General features: G+C 41.0%; 1 protein-coding gene across 1 annotated transcript in view; it reads right to left on the bottom strand.

Moving 5' to 3' along the window:
• LOC131961855 (microtubule-associated protein 4) overlaps positions 1 to 17,145 on the bottom strand; it is a 164,442-nt gene that overhangs the window by 70,869 nt on the left and 76,428 nt on the right. The window contains 2 exon segments of the mRNA XM_059326766.1: positions 4,246 to 5,676; positions 15,035 to 15,223. Of these exon segments, the coding sequence (XP_059182749.1) occupies positions 4,246 to 5,676; positions 15,035 to 15,223 (1,620 nt within the window).

Genomic DNA, 17,145 nt, shown 5'->3' with positions numbered 1-17,145 from the left:
AATATCAATTGATTTAGCTTTAAGCTCTTTTATAATTTATCATTTTACCCAGCGGAACCACGAGACCATATCCTTCTGAAAGTTATGGTCAACACAGTATCTCTGCATTATTCATATGTACGTTTCTACATTTGCACATGTGTGGGTGATGCATGCATACTTATATAGAGTTCAAACATATGGAGATGGTTGTCATGTGTGGTCAGAAAGATACAGTTTGTACCCTGGGTCTATTAATACCCTCACAGGGTGCTAATAAGGTAGACAGAAAACCATCTTTTCCTAGATCTAAAAGAATACACAATTATAAATTAGAAGATATATTTAATATAATGGATAAGAACTCAATTTATTGATTCTTTTTACTTATAACTTTTTATATTATTTTCATAACTTATTCACCTAATATATATAATATAATATCATAACACTTGTATAGATTATTCATATTGCTTGATAATGGTTTGTTTGTTTAATGGATAATACTAATAAGAGGTATTTAAAAAAGTAAATAAAAAAATCTTAATAAAAAAAGTTTGTGCTGTAGCGTGCTGGCTCTTTCTATTCTATTCTTCTATTAAATAGAAGATAGATGAGATACAGAGGATCTACCTGGTATATTATCTCACCATTGTCCACTTTTGTCTGTGTCTCACAGTTTTCTATTAGGGCTTAATACTTCTCTGAACCTCCTGCCATCTTTTTCCTTAATGTTTTAAACATCACCCTCCGCACGGTTGACATTGCACTCAATCTCTATCTCTGCTTCTCCCTCTCATTTTTACTCCTGTATATATTTGCCCCATTACAAGAAGGCTTTATAAATTATCCTTATCCATTCCCTGTCAGCATTTTTTTCCAACTCTACATCTTTCTTTACCAATCCCACAAGTCTTCCTCAGCCTCCTATCTCTCCTGTGGTACATAAACAATATTTCTCTATCCCTGCCTCCTCTTGTAAATTCCTCAGTTTCTCTAAAAAAAAATCTCTTTTGTTTCAAACTGTAATTTATTATGGTTCAAGCTGTTTTTTTCCGTATGTCCCCCACCCACCCCCACGCCACCTCTTCCTCACTGTACTGTACTCCTCTGCCTGTAACCCTCCAGCTCTTTATTGTGCTCCGCATGCCTTCTTATCTTTTGTACAAGGCTTAAATACCACTCTTGGTGACAGAATCCCACCCCTGGACACTGACAAAAGGTCTCATTACACAGAGGGAAGACAGAGCCAGCTGCACTCAGCACTCTGTCTTGCTCTTTCTTTTGCATGTGCATACACATCTATCCAAGTACATGCATACATGTACCCAAAGACACATAGAAATCACAGTGTGTGCACATCATGTCCGTCAAATCTGTCTGAAGCACTAACAGCCGCTGTTACATCCACAAAGCTGCTACATATTTTTTGGAAATGGCAGAAAAAAAACCCTGAATGCAAGCCCTTCCATTCTTGTGGAGGGCATTGATCAAAGCTGCTTAATAGCCAGGTTCAACACTCTGCTGTTCCTGTAGAGAGATGAAGGCTTGCTCAGACCTCATTACAGCCTCCAACGGGAGGCAGAAACAGGAAGTGTTGAAAGGAAGGTACAAGAAAACGAGTCCTCTGGAACTCTGCATCTTCATAAATCACAGCAACACACAAAACACTGCAGCTATACTCTGGAAAAGGACAAACACACATGCACATGCACAACACTTGCAAGCATACATATGCACAAATACGTGAGCACATACAGGTCACATCCACACACCCACTCGCACACTGAAGCACAAGTGACAACGATTCTATTTTTCTCATCTCTGGCAGCTGTAAACATTATTATTTCTGCTGAAACGCTGCTACAAATTTGTTCTACATCATAACAAGAGCTGGACATGACACCAATCAACAGCTCCCTGTTGTCTATCTGTGGAATCTTCAAATGCTGATTTAAATCAGTTAATACACAAGTCAAACTTTTCTATTTTTGATTGCTTTTCAGTGCCATGAACATTTTTATTCCCAAGCTTGCTGAAACCTCTTTTTAATGAGTTACACATTCTGGATTGGTTGACAGACTAAACCCAAGGCATCATGGGGATTGTAAATGGATTGCCTATAACAACAATAACTGTTTTCAGCGCAGAAAAAAATATAAATAAGTGATTCAGTCTTGGGCTACGTTTCAGGGCTCACATGTGACTCAGATCGGATTTTATATAACAGTATGACAGCACAAATTACATGGAATAAGATTTTTTCAAATCAGGCATGGGCTTCTTTCATATGCGGTCCTAAATCGGATACACGTCTGATGTTTTCCAATGCGACCTCAGTCTGAATAGTCACTTATACGTCACTCTTGAGCGATAATCCTCAAAATTCTGTGCTGGAATCTACTGCCAGAGTGAAAACTTGCTGCTAAACTTTTCCTCTGCTCCAGTCGTATTCACCAATGTCACTTTCTGCTGCTCTCCGCGTATGCATTTGTGGTTAACGTTACTTGTTCACTGCAGTGAGAAACCATATTGTCACAGCCCTCCTCCCTAACTGACATGCCATGAAAACTCTACTCTTGTCCAGCGCTCCATACACCTCTTTTTTTATGTCAATTCTGAGCCCAGCCACCATGGACAGGAAACTACTTTCCCCACCATGTATCTGCATTTTTAATCTCGCTGTTATTACCCATAGCTCATGTGCCATTACAGGTTATGGCTCACTGAGGCTAAGGACAACATCATCTGCAAATAGTAGAGATGCCATTCCAAAACATTACCTAAACGACACTTGTAAAAGTTAATTTAATCTCAGCCAATGTTGAGATGCCAATCTCCCTCCCCCTTTCCGGCCACTACATCAAGGTCCCCTTACTGTTTCAAATGTGATGTCCAGACGAGGTTTTCACACCTGGAAGGGTCCTCTTTGTGTCTTAAATCGTGATGTGGAGACCTAATTTTGTAACTAAATGCAATCACTGCAGGATGCCACCCTGGGGGGGAGGGTGTCTATGCCGGTACCTCCAGTGAGCACAGGGGTGTGACCCACATCATAGGGGGCATTACCCAGGCATAAATTGCACAGTTTTCCCTTCATTCAGGGTCTTTCTTTGCAAAAGAAAATAAAAACCTTGTCCGCCGGCAAAAAGTCTCCATTTCATTCTTAACCAGCAGCAGAGAAATTTCCACTACACACTCTCCAAACCATAACATTCAGGAAGAGGCATCAGAGGGCACATTTGTCGGAATTCAATACCTACAATGATTGACTGACTGCTAACAATGGCAGCTCTTGTTTTATATCTACTTTGTCAGCATCACATTTCCTGTCAAAGCAACAGCAGCCTTTTTGCTGAACTGTCTTCTGTCAATCTTTAATCATCCCAGTGCCAAGTCTGGTAATGATGGATAAAAAAAACCCCACAACAAAGCCACAAGAGGAATTAAAATAGGACTCACCTGTGGTGGAGGATCAGCCAAGGCAGCAATCATCACAGAACATGGAAAGTAAAATCGACAAAAACAACAATTACCATTTGATATGTTTTTTTAAAGTCATTCGCTCAGGAGACACACCAGGATGTGAACTGTTGATGCGTTACAACAGGAGGAGAGTTAACATGACACAAACACAACCATTTCCTTCAACATTCTTTTCTAGGAGAAGTTGTAAAGAAACAGGCAGCTAGTGAGGAAAACAGAGTTAATTAGACACAAGAGAGAGAAGATAGAGTGACACTTCACCCCTGGATGCAAAGGAAACACAGCATGATTACAGTGTTAACACATACACCTGGACGGAAGAGAGAAAGAAAAGGTCGGTTTTGATTTTGTGAAGGTATCTAGTAGTGTTGCTAAGGAGAAAGACTGTGATTGGTTAGTAGTAGCACACCCGTCACAGCAACACTGTTAATTATGAGAACATCCCAGCAGTGCATCATTGGGAATTAAAAATACTCACAGATTAAAGTCATGCCAATCCACAGCCTCAGTTGGTCAACATTTGAGCCCATGCATTAGTCACTCAGAAAAAGTCCAAATTGGACAAGCCAAAAAGCCCCAGCCAAGTTTTAAGACAAATGTGCCCATGCAAAGGTCTAATTTTCCCATAAAAGACACCCAAGCCACCAATCCTCTGAAATCAGTTTCAAATATCCGAAAGATTAAATCTGGATGAAAACACAATGCATGCCAATAAACCACTCATATCTATATTTACTCTATAATTAGGGTCTATTTTGTCCACGCCTGACTACAACCAACCTTCGATGACGGGGGCAACTGGAGGGACCACAGCAGGTTCTTCCATGGGATCAGCAAAGCTGGGAAAGAAGGGCTTAGCTGTTGGGTTAAGACCAGATCCTGGGCTGGCTGATGGAGGGGAAGAGGGGCTCATGACTGGGGATGCCTGTGGAGGGAAATTCTTTGCTCCTGGGGAGGTGGGACTCTTTACAGAGGAGGAGGAAGATGAAGAACGAGACTTCTTGGATTGCTTCTGTGCCGATTTGGCGTCTTTGTGCTCTTTGGGTTGGAATTCCTGTGCTGTGGTTTTGGGGGAGCGGAGAGGGGCGGGGCTAGGAGTGTCAAAGGACAGCCCTAAGGTTACAGGATGACCTGGAGCACTGATGTCGCTGAAGTCAAATAGGTCGCTGTTGCTGCTCACGTTGGAGTCGTTCAGGAGCCATGAAGCATCTGAAGGTGAGAGAGGTGGGGCCGAAGCTAACACCTCGACTTTTGGAGAAATGCCTGGGCTTGGCTGGATGGCGGGGCTGAAAGCAGAGGTGTCTCCCTCAGGTATGCCTTCCACACAAGACTCTTGGAGGATACTGGTGTTATCAAACATCCCGCTGTCAACCATGTCACCAGCAGGTGAAAAGGCCTGGCTGCTGTTACCTAAACTTGCATTTTCAGTATCCATCAAGAGGTCAAATGGATCATCAGGGCGAGGAGCCGTGGGGAAGGAGCCAAGTGGTGCGTTGTTGTTGGTGGCGGGCATAGTGAAGGGAGCTGCTGTGGCTTTCAGGTCGCTGTTAAGGACCAGTGGGTTAGTGGAAGCAACTATTGGGGAGAAAAGGTCCTCAGACAGTGGGGAAGGGACCATGCCTTCGTCAGGGAAGTCGTCCTTTTTCCAGGGGCTGTGGCTGGTATCCATGTCTCCGAACGAGGCTTCCAGGTGTGCAGGACTCCCTAGATCCATCGACACCTCCTCTGTGATTTGAGAGGTCGCTGTGGCCGCAGGGACAAACGGTTCTGCCGTCACTCCCCACTCCTCTGGAAGCTTCTTCCTGCTCTTACCCTTCTTCCCCCGGCCTCCACCTCCACTTTTGCCCAGCTGCTCCTCCCAGCCCCCATCTCCTCTATCCCGCCTTGGACCAATCCTCTGGTAGAACTCTTCTGTTTCTCCCTGTGTTTGCACCTCGGGAGGACCCCTACCCTCGATATGTTCATAAGATCCCTCATCTTTCTGTCGCCTTTTCTTCTTCTTCTTCTGTTTTCGGTCTGAACCTTCTCCCTCCCTTTCGTCGCCTCCAGCATAGGCAGTGCTCTCTCGGCTAGGCCAACTGTCAAGGGGCTCGTCGGGGCTCACTGCGAGATGGCCGGCATGGCGACTGATCACCGTTGAGACACTGGGGCTGAAAGGGAGGTCTGTCGGTAGGCAGCCAGCCTCGTCTGGCCAGAAGTCGCCTACGGCACCTTGTTGTGGGTGAAGAGGGGAGAGTTTAAAGTTGGGGGGGATGGGTATGTGGATATGAATTGGTTCCTTTAGTCTAACTCTAACAGATAATCCCTGAGAAACTTGGTAAGAATGCATGAGACAATGAGGCAAAAACAAAAACATAAGAAGATCATAATACTTAAAGCATGCACATTTCTGTTCTCTCCTTTAAACAACCCAACTTCGTGGTGTCTCGGTGGCTGGTAAAGCGCATACCACAGAGGCTTTATACTTGCAAGCAGGCGGCCCGGGTTCCAATCCAGCTTGGAGCCCTTTCCTGCACGTCTCCCCTTCTGTCTCCCCCTTTCACTCTCTGTCTCTCCACTGTCAATAAAAACCGTAAAATGGCAACAAAAAAACCCCCCACACAATTGGACGTTTCTACAAGCAGCTCAATATGATATTACCCATATTAACGTTTAAGACTGTCCTCCCTGCCCTCAAGCTGCCACAGTGATTATGAATAATGCCAATAAAGCACAAAGGTTGGAGGAAGGGGCAGTGGATGTCCGGACTTTCACCCAGCAGAAAAGGGTTCGTGTCTTATGTGAAAACAAAAGTTAACCATGTGATTCAAACATCACTTAACTTACGTGCATCATGTTTTTTACACAACTTTTTCACTTCCATTAGTCACGTCGTCCTTGGAACTTCTTCACTTCAGGCATTAACATGTATTTATTTATTTTTTTAAAGTTTTTTTATAATGCCTAACCAGGAACTTTTTTTTCCCTAACCTTAGAAAACTGGTTTGTAGCCTAAATTCAATGAAACTGTAGCTTTTTTTTTTTTTTACAACAGCAGACATTACATTTTTGTTTAATGATGTGTATGGTGTTTTTAGAAACACTCCTGTGGGTTGTATTTGTGGGTAGGAAGAAACTAGGGGCTCTTTACCAAACGCTGATATGGGTCGTTTTCGGTGGTATTTACAGATGACCAATTGTGTTGTTTAGGTGGGACAAAAATGAAAAAATTGATCGGACACAGCACAGAAGGATCTGGAGGAATACAATCCAAGACCAGAAGTGGGGCATGTTGTTCCAGAAAGCCAAGTCTCAATCACTACATCCTTTGCAGATATGAACTGAAGGAGTTTCATTCGTCTGTTTTTTGTCAAAGAATGAAATGTGTGACCGTGTTAAAATCTTAAAGAAAACTTAATAAATGGAGAGATAGTAGACATACACATATACACACACACAAGCATGCTGCAGAGTACTGAATTAAATGATATAGAGAAGTGGTACTTTTGGGTGGCTGACTCACTGCAGCCTCAGGGTCTAGAACAGTGTACGCTCACACTGGAACTAATGGCCAGCAAAAGAGAAATTTGAAATCAAACAGAGAGCGAGAACCAGGTGTGTGTGATAGTGTGCATTTATGTGCAAAATACAGTACATCTAAAAAGTCCTAATGTACCCTGAGACAGACGAAGAAAAACAACAAAAAGACTGCTTAATGGCCATTTAAAGGCAACCATGCTTTAACTAAAACATCCTGACATTGTATAATAATGCTCAGGTAGACAAAAGGTAACAAGAGTGGAGGGGAAATAGCCCACTGAGGGTTGTACGCTACTTTGGCCCAGTTTGTTTCTAGTTTTCAGTTTAAAACACACACACACACACACACACACACACGCACACGCACACGCACACACATATAAATAAGAGCTAAAGTGGAGCAGCTGTCAGGCCCCATACAGTACAGTTACTCTCTGGAGGGACATATTTCATATTAACAAACCCCTGACAGAACTCTGCTATCTATACTGTATGTGGAGTAATTGGGAGCGTCAGAGAAAGACAAATCAGCCAAAAGTATCAGAATGACAATGTTTAGTTGCACAATCTAATAAGGCTTGGGGAATGAACAGCCATCGCAATGTATGTACATATACTGTACACTATAGTTTCAAAGGTAGTGCAGTTGTATAATACAAAAATGCTATCATTCGTTTGTGAATTTTTTTTTTTTATTTGATAGCACAGTTGAATAGTTCTAGATTGAGTTCAGTGATCTAAAGAACAACAAATTCAAAATTGCAAAAAATACCATTAATAGGTCAGGCAAAAAAAAAAAACACCCTGATGGTCAAAAACATTCAACCAGTAATAGTAATAGTAGTAATAGCCGTGTTTCCATCAATGCATTTTGATGCATGAGAAAAGCTTGATGGAAACGCCAAAATTAAAAAAAAAAATCATGAATGATGCTAACTCTAAGAAATAAATCCGTTACTACTTGTTTTTTTTGTTTTCTTCTTCTGCGATTAAATCTGTGTGACAGAGAATTTAGATCTGTTAAATTGAGCAATAGGTAATGGAGTATGGGCAGTACTGAGCCCCCAACAACTAACTATTTTTGGAGCAATGTGCTTTTATTTTCGAGATAACAGACCCAGAAAAGGGCTGTTGGTGCAATGAGACATTTTACTAACTACTGGAGTTTCGGGACATTGCCCCACAATTAGTGGATGGCTTTCTTTTTTTTGCTAATTAAACAGCCAGCGCAATTAACTGAACACATATTAAACTGTTTGTGTAATGCTTGATGGCACTAACTGTGATTCCATTATCCCCATTTTAAGTAAGTAAGTAAGAGTCTGATTTGTTTGCCTGCGGTGTGCATGTGTATAAGTGATGTTGTGGGCATGCTTTACTGTAATACTGCAGGGCCATCAGTGCAATAAAGTTTTTAACCCATAAGAACCCATGGTGACACGCGTGTAACAAACACTTTAAATCTTCTAGAATCTCCCATATTTAGCTTTATGCTTCACCTAAACTCATTAAGTCCCTCAGCAAGACTTCTCCAAAAAGTGGCTGTGACTGAAAACAGAAATGTGAAAATTAGCTAATGTCAAAAAGCTTATTTTTTGTTACTAGGTTAAGTTTAAACCCATTTAACAATTCTAATCCTTTAATAGGATGTCCTTTATTGCATTTAACCTGTTTTGATAATAATTCCTGAACAAATTAATATAAAACAAGTAACAAAAATATCACTGTGACGTAAAAAAATCATCATGGAAAACCTGATGTGATGTATTTGTCACAATAACAAAAATGGTAATAGGCCACTCAATTATTTTCACTGTTTAAATTCTTTTAAATGACCAAATATAAACAAAAAAAATTATCCTATCCTATCCTGTCACAATTTGGATATATGTTGTGGAGATACAAAGAAAAAGGCAAATTTTCTGCAAGCAGAAAAGGTGTCTAGTTTGTTTATTTAAAAATAAGAATTATCATAAACATAAATTCCACAAACGCCCAAAGTAACGCATATGTCACATCACAGATCTTTGACATTTAGGGGTAGTATTTAAAAAAAAAACACATCAGAAATGTGTTCTATGTGGTCCACTTGGTCTGTGGTATATCCCCCATAATTTTCCTTCAAAGATAAATATGTCTGGGTTCTTATGGGTTAAACAGTGCATGACTCATGTTCTTCCTTTTCCTGGCTCATTTCAGAATAATGCCAGTAGGACCTGTTAATGACTGAGTTACTCTCAGACAATTTATCTGCCTAGAAACTGCAATAGACTGTACATCAATTTAGTGTCAGTAAGGGATTCATAATGTTGTTAGTTCAATAAATCTGGCCTATTGTACATCAGGGTGCCACTCAGACTCATGTAGAGTCCCTTCAGGTCTTCTCAGATCTGTACTCTACACCCTGGAATAGGGAAAGGGGGGTTGCCGCATCAATGAGTCAGCGTGTGTTACCTAGCAGGGGACACACATACCAGTAGAGAGATTATCCACACACACACACACACACACACACACAAACAGCAAACTGTCTTACAATCAGTTTCAGGGTGGCAGTGAGGGGTTAACAAGCAACAGCAGTCTCTGTTTTCTATGCATCCACCACCTGTTACAAACTGATTCAGGAGTTTGTGAATGAGTCATCTCTGTCTGCTGCAGAGTGAGTCAAGCTGTGGCTCTGCTAGCTGCAGTTAAACTGAGGCACTGCTCAGTTGGAATAGTTCAAACAAACCTGTTGTTGTTTCTTTATATATTAAGCAACTGGAGAAATCAAACAAACCAGATTCTACTTTATGTAAGATCAACTGACAAAAGTCATGTCATACTCTGCAGAAGTTTTCAGCCACGATTTTCCAGTGGTTTCCATTTTGCCATTTGTGGACCGATGTTAAAGTGGCAACGTCTAAGATCTCTGTTTTGTTGTCTTGGTGGCACTTATGGTGATAACTGGTAATTGCATGTGTGTTTTTTGATCCAACCATCGCTTATTTTTTAAGTATAATCATCTGTAGTTATCGATTCTTCTTTTGTTTGTCTACTCGCACAGATGGGAAAAACTGTATGCTCCTTCCCACAACTGAGTTGAGCGAGTCTGTTGCATTAGCTCTAGAGCTGCAATAATTATTCCATTAACCGAACAATAATTGATTATTAAATTAATCGTCAACTATTTTGATAATCGAATAATTGAATAACAGTTTTTTAAAGACAATGGGCCTCATTCATGAAACGTGAGCAGAACGAATTTGTGTGTAAACCGTTCGCAGACGGAAATTTACGTGCATCTCCGCATTCATCAATATTTTAGTAGCTCCGATCTTTTCGTAGCTACTAACAAAATCTACACATGCTGCTGACCACACGTAGTGCTTGTGTAAATTTAAGAACGCATATAAATAATGCTCGTCACTGTTGGAAATTACAATTTTAATTCATAATGCGTTCTGTTATGTACACAATACGCAGATGCCTTTGAAACATGTGATATAAACATGGCAAACGATTAAAAATATAACATATTTAGTTAAATTAGTTGGCAATTGGCGGGATTAAGATTCAGATTAAACTCATAATTGTGAATTATCTATGTAAATTGACGCATCCTGCCTGCAGTTCTCAGAGGTATCATTAAATTAATGCCAGAGTATATCCAATTTCCATACGGCGCACAACGGCAGACAGAAGTAATGCAGGGGTTCAGCGCAGTTGCAAACATGCCAGGTGTTATCGGTGCCATAGACCGCACACACGTACGCATCAAGGCTCCATCCGGTGATGCATTTGCTTACATTAACCGGAAAAACTTTCATTCCGTGAATGTGCAACTGATCTGTGACGCAAAGTGTGTGATGTTAAACGTTGTGGCACGGTGGCACGGTGGGACGCATGACGCATTCATCCTGCGTAATTGCGCAGTTGGCACGCGTTTGGAGGATGGAGCTGTGAGAGACGGCTGGCTCATTGGTAAGAATATAGCCTGCATAATCACATGTGTGTGTTATATATGGACTTACCTTTCTATATCCATAGGGGATAGGGGTTACCCACTGACGCCGTGGCTTATGACCCCACTGGCCAGCCCGCAGACACCACAGGAGCATACAATGAGGCGCACGCGGCTACTCGGGCCGTTGTAGAGCGCACCAACGGGGTACTCTGAGCGTCCTCCTCCTGTGGCAGATGTACTTTTTTTGTGTGCGCTAATGCGTTTCTTTGCGTCAAGTTTAATGTCAAACCATTTACGTTTAACCTCGGACGTATTTCTTTGCACTACAGAAACCACATTTACTGCGTCCGTCACCTCCCTCCGCGCTTTCGCTTTGCCTGTCCCTGTCACACCACTACTAACAGTTTTTTGGACTCCACTTCTCCCAAAATAACTTCAATCTCCGCTTCGGAAAAATTCTTTTTTCTTTCTCGTTCTTTTTTTCTTTGTGCCATGACTGACAGGTTGACAGGATGCCTCTACACACCTCCTTATATGGTGGTCATTAGCAATTCATGGGCGGGGTTCATGCTAATTGCTGATTACCGGGAGCGCGCTGCCACCTTACGATGGATTGGCATTCATGATCATACACACGTGTTTACGATCAGATCTGAGTTTCCCGCGGCGTTCATGAATCCGGAGTAGGTTTTTAGTAGCGTAGGCTTTTATGTGCAAATCTACGCACAAATCTACTAACGTTTCATGAATGAGGCCCAGTGAGTCCAAATTCTCTGATTTAAGCTTCTTCAATGTGAATATTTCTTGTTTCTTTGTTCCTTTATGACAATAAACTGAATATCTCTTTGGTTTGTGGACAAAACAAGAGATTTGAGGACGTCATCTTGTGGTTTGGGAAACACTGATTGATATTTTTCAACATTTTATTGGCCAAACAACCAATCGATTAATCGTTTAAATAATTGACGGATTACTCTATAATGAAAATAATCGTTAGTTGCAGCCCTCACTAGCTCCAATTATTAATTATTATATTATCAACATTACAAAACTTAGCATTACGTGTGCAAATGTTTCAAGTTGGGATGCACCAGTAGTAACCGTAATAAAAATGCTCATCTCATAATGAGTTTATGATTCAAGTCATCTTCACAACAGCATGATGCTCAATTTGTACAGTATGGTTCCATTTAGAGTAAAATAGATGATAAAGCAGTGTTTGCTTTAGGGCGGAGCTACATTGTGATTGACAGATCAACACTACACTGTGTGTTTTCATCTTAGAACTTTGACGCATTCATAGTGTGTTTTCACTTCATCAATGTCCATCTTAACATTTTGGTTGCTTAAAAATCACTTTCAAATCACTTTTGTTCAGTGTTCTGTTGGACCAAAAGACACTCTAAGGAGTTGGCTGTTCCTTTAGAACAGGGCGTGGCAACCTGCGGCTCCAGAGCCAAATGTGGCTCTTCAGGCTGCATGCAGGGGCTCCCCGTGGCAGTGACAAAAAACGTATATATATTTTTTTACATGCATTTAACAATGGTGTAGGCCAAAAACAATTTGAATTCTTCAATTGTAAAATTGTATAGCTTTTCTACAGCATATTTGAAAAGTTTTGACATTGAAGTCAACAAAAATGTGCTTCATAGTTTACGAAAGTCTCCGGCCCATTAATAAATGCTCAATATGACTATTAATAATGCTGGTATGCTTATTCAGACTTATTAGGCTGTTTAATTGTTATTTTAGGCTCAAAATAAGGTTTGCGGCTACATTCCGCGATTTTTTCTCTTTTTTGGCCAAAAATGGCTCTTTTGTTAGTAAAGGTTGTCGACCCCTGGTTTAGAATAATGATTGCCCGTTGCTTAGCAAGCTTGCTAGCTAGTGCTAGGGTTAACTGATGACATAGCGTATATCAGCTCCCGATCCATTCTCAGTATTCACTGGTTGCAAAAAAACAGATGACAGCAAAAACGCCAAACTCAAGACTCCAGAACCAACAGGTAACGTCACGTCACTACTACGATTTGTATACAGTTTATAGACTTGACATGATAGATGCTGCAGTTTGATTATAAACTACAAAAAAAAAAGTTAAAAAAGTACTTATAACATCTGAGCCTATCAATGTTACAGTGTAGTGGGCCTGATTCAGAGTGCTAGAGTGTATAGGAGCATTAGCACAGAGAGAGAGAAAGAGAGGGAGAAGGTTTGCGTCCCTGACTGACGCTGATTAGTTGCCTAATAATACAAAACAGGCATACACACACACAGCCACATACACAAATATGCAATCACCCCCCTACTACCCCCCATTATACGCCTTCGACGCTTTCTACCCCCAGTATGCAAGTCAAAATGCAAGTCAAAAGTTTGTCATGTTGTGAAATGTATTTAATAAGTGTTCCTGTTGCTCCCCTATCCTTTTGTTATGCTGTTTTTATTCCATTCCTGTCTTCCTGTCCTGTCTATCCCTTTGTCATATTGTATGTATGTTTATGTATATGTTTGGACGGGTTGATGGTCATTTCGTTGTCCTAGTACTCGTTACTCTTTTCAGTGATAATAAAGATCTCATCTCAGCTCATCTCATTAGCACAGAGAGAGAGAAAGAGAGGGAGAAGGTTTGCGTCGCTGACTGACGCTGATTAGTTGCCTAATAATCTTATTTTCTGTTATGAAAATCTCTTTGCATTATTTCTTAAGTAGCGATAGCAGAACTGACAACCCCAGCATTATCAAACTTGGTTCAGTTTAGGTTTTTTTTTTTTACAGATTTAGAATTTAGGTTTAGAATTTCCCATTTAGAACTGGGTAAGGCCAATCCCTGAAAAATATGTAGGAAGTGTTGATTTCAATTAATAATAGCTAAACAGCAAAAGAACAAACCCACCTAATATTTTCTGTTTAAGAGATAAACTAAAATTGGTGAGCATGACATGACATGTCATGGTTTTAATGGAAATATACCGTTTACAGAGTTTGCCCTGCTAGCCATTATACTGTAGTTCATGTAATCTCACTCCCCAAAAAATGTTTTATCAAGTCTATTTATTTCAGTATTCTGTCCAGCAACTACTGAGTGAGACTGAGACTTGGTGATGATTGAATAATGGCTTTTAAATGAAAATCGACAGCATACCATGGGATAGTTTTCCTCTAAAACTGTCTTTTAGTGAGACATAGCTCACATTTCTACTCTAGAGAACCTGCTGACTATTTGATGAAAACATCAATTTCCCTGGAGTCTTAGGAGAACAGCAGGCTCTGTACTTTCAGACATCTTTTCACAGTTCATGGTTATTTGGTGTCAAGAAAACTCTAATAGCGGTGTACCCACCAAATAAAGCCATAACCACTTTGATGTTTTATCCCCTTGATCTGATTTAGTGCAGTGACACAGGGGGTTCTGCCACCCGCTGTGTTGCAGTGCACCATGGCGCCTCAGCTGCTCTGATGCTTTGTGAATCGTTCCATTGCCCACATGGGATGCAAGCATGGCCCAACTAGCTGACACAAGCCACAGAATGGTGATAACTAGAACTCGATGCTCTCTAGGATCAGATGTGCATTGAACTGGAGAGCAGCCCTATGGGGGTTGGGGGGGGAGAGTGGACAGTGAGAGACACAGACAGCTTCTCTCTGTAGGATAAATATACACTGAGATCCACACACACAGACACACACAGAGTCTAAACATATACAGTATATGACTTGAAGCCATGGCACGATGGCAAACCCTACACATGTCAGCATCAGATGTGCATTGACCTTGAGCTGGATGACTAAATCACATTGGAGCTGGGATGTTTGTGGGAAGGAAGCTATAGAAAGGCAGAGTGGCTCTGTATACTGCACCCCTCTGTGGAACAAATCAAACAGTGCAGCACAGGGCACGGTTATATATTACACTATACAGAAATCATTTTTGAGTTATTCCTGCTGTGAGCGTGCAGCGGGTGAAGAAAATTATGTAAACATGTCATGATACAACAATTGTAAAGCAGAGGTGGGTCATATTACAGTAGTTTAAATAGGAATAAGCAGCATTTGTAAGCAATTACAGAGCAATCACCACTTTGGGAGATTAGTTTTTTTTACCTGCTGACAGATCCTGAGGGCTGCGAGGAGTCTGGGGTTCAGGCAGCATGGGGCTGTGGTCTTTAGGGGCTTCTGAACCAGCTGGGGGTGTGGGATGCTGGGGCTCCGCTATACTTGGGATCCTCTCTGCTGAGAGGGGCGCGGCCCCCATCTCCACATTGATGCCCATTCCACCAGGCTGGGAGAAACCTGGTAATCAAAGGCAGACAAACAGATGTATAGGGTCATGTAGGTGTTGGGGATTCTCTCTGATAGAACCCAACTTGTTTCATGGTTGGCTTATTGTATTGGCCTTGTCATAGTTCAGCTCAGTCTCCCAGTAATTGTCCTCTCAGCCTGCCTCCTGCTCACTCTGCTTGTCAGCCACTTTCTTCTCATCCGCCCAACTACCGTTGACATACCCAGCTGCCTCTGACCACTGATCAAGCCACTTTAAAGACACTCATTGCCAGATTGTTCTTTTCTATTGATGCCAGCATTTCCAGCGCTTCATCTCAGACTGATTTCCTGTTGCCGACCATGCCTGCCTCTGATCTACCTGTCTCGACCTCTTCCGGAAAACTCACCAGCCTTCTGTCTCTGACTTTGAGTTATTCAGCTTTTCGTTTCAGTTGCTCTGCCAGAGACTTTATTGAGAGGTTTTGTTGTGGCATTCAAACTGTTTTCTGTCACTTACGTCACTTTCATTGACCTGTAACTGCTGAGGTCGACATAAAAGCCATTACCAACTGTTCCTGGTATTGTGTGTGCTGCTATGTGGTCCATACACAAACCGTTACAGGCCTATCACTGACATAATAGTGCCAGAATTTACGTAGTTGCCTGATATCAGACTTTTTAGTATTTTACAATACAATGCAGAAAACATTGCTTGGAATGATTTAGAAATAGTTTTCACTAGTTTTCATTTATAGAATTGCTTGACAATGTAATTCCTTGTATGTGTAATATATACTGTAATAATAAATATTTAATAAAGGTTTCCGTTCAAATACATTTGCATAGTTGGTGCAAAATCGGTGCAAAAATCCACATTGCAGCGAGACCTGTTGACTGTCTGTTGCTGTCTGGGAGCTTAGTAAGGTTGTCTCCATAGAAACTGCTATGTTGTCGCTTTTTTGTCATTCCAGCGAGCTGAGGTGGGACTAATTAGGTACTATTGTATGTGTATTTTATATGTTTTGGACGGGTTGATGGCAAATTCCGTTGTACTAGTACTTGCTACTCTGTGCAATGACAATAAAGGCTTCTAATTCTAAATAAACTATTTTCATTCCAGCTTTAAAGTTCACTTTATCGGCCGCCATATTGGTAATCAGTGGATTTTCCCTCTTTAAATTGCTATCGCCTCAAAACTCCCACACTGTTGGGCTCTTAAAGATAAACTGACAAAAATGGACTGTGTTCAGTTTTTTTTCTTTAGCCCTCTGGAGTCCATAAAAGCACCAGCCAGCTTCCCTCAAAAGTTCTGGCTTGAAACTCCATGGCAGTTTTTGTTTGATGATGAGAGGCCAAGTAAAACCAGTGATAAGGTCAAATAAATGTAGTATCAAAATATAGAACTAGATGTTATTCTGATTTTACCTGTCACACGTTATGTTCAACCTCTGTTCACATTTGCAAAAATGTTAATTCTTCATTGAGCATGATTGAGTTTTAAAAGTAAAAAAAAAAACATTTACTAAATCTGATTTTATGTTTTTTTTTAGGTTATTTTTATATTCAAACTGTTGATCCACTAAGTCAAAGTGAATCAGGTCATGTAGGTGAGGTTGTGCTGAAAAAAAAAAAAATCAAAGGAAAAGAGGCATAATGAAAAGTATTCAAAAACAGACAAAATAACCCAAGAGAGCAATGTTCACATGTAACAGAATGACATCATCTTTCTGACCCATAGGGAACCTATCTTGCTCCTAGCAGCATGCACAGTGTTCAGTTATAGTGGCTACTCAAACATTAACAAGGTGGACAAGGATATTCACTCTATTGGTGTATGAAAAAAAGAGAAAAAGGGAAAGGGGAAACAGAAAAAACCCCAGGAGGGCAAGGTAGAAGATGAAAAAAATGCAGCAGCAAGAATGACTCAGAGTAATTCTGAGACGACGGGTCTC

This window comes from Centropristis striata, chromosome 23, assembly GCF_030273125.1.
Source record: "Centropristis striata isolate RG_2023a ecotype Rhode Island chromosome 23, C.striata_1.0, whole genome shotgun sequence".
Classification (NCBI taxonomy): Eukaryota; Metazoa; Chordata; class Actinopteri; order Perciformes; family Serranidae; genus Centropristis; species Centropristis striata.
The sequence above is the reverse complement of the archived record's forward strand: the minus strand, read 5'-3'. Positions and strand labels throughout refer to the sequence as shown.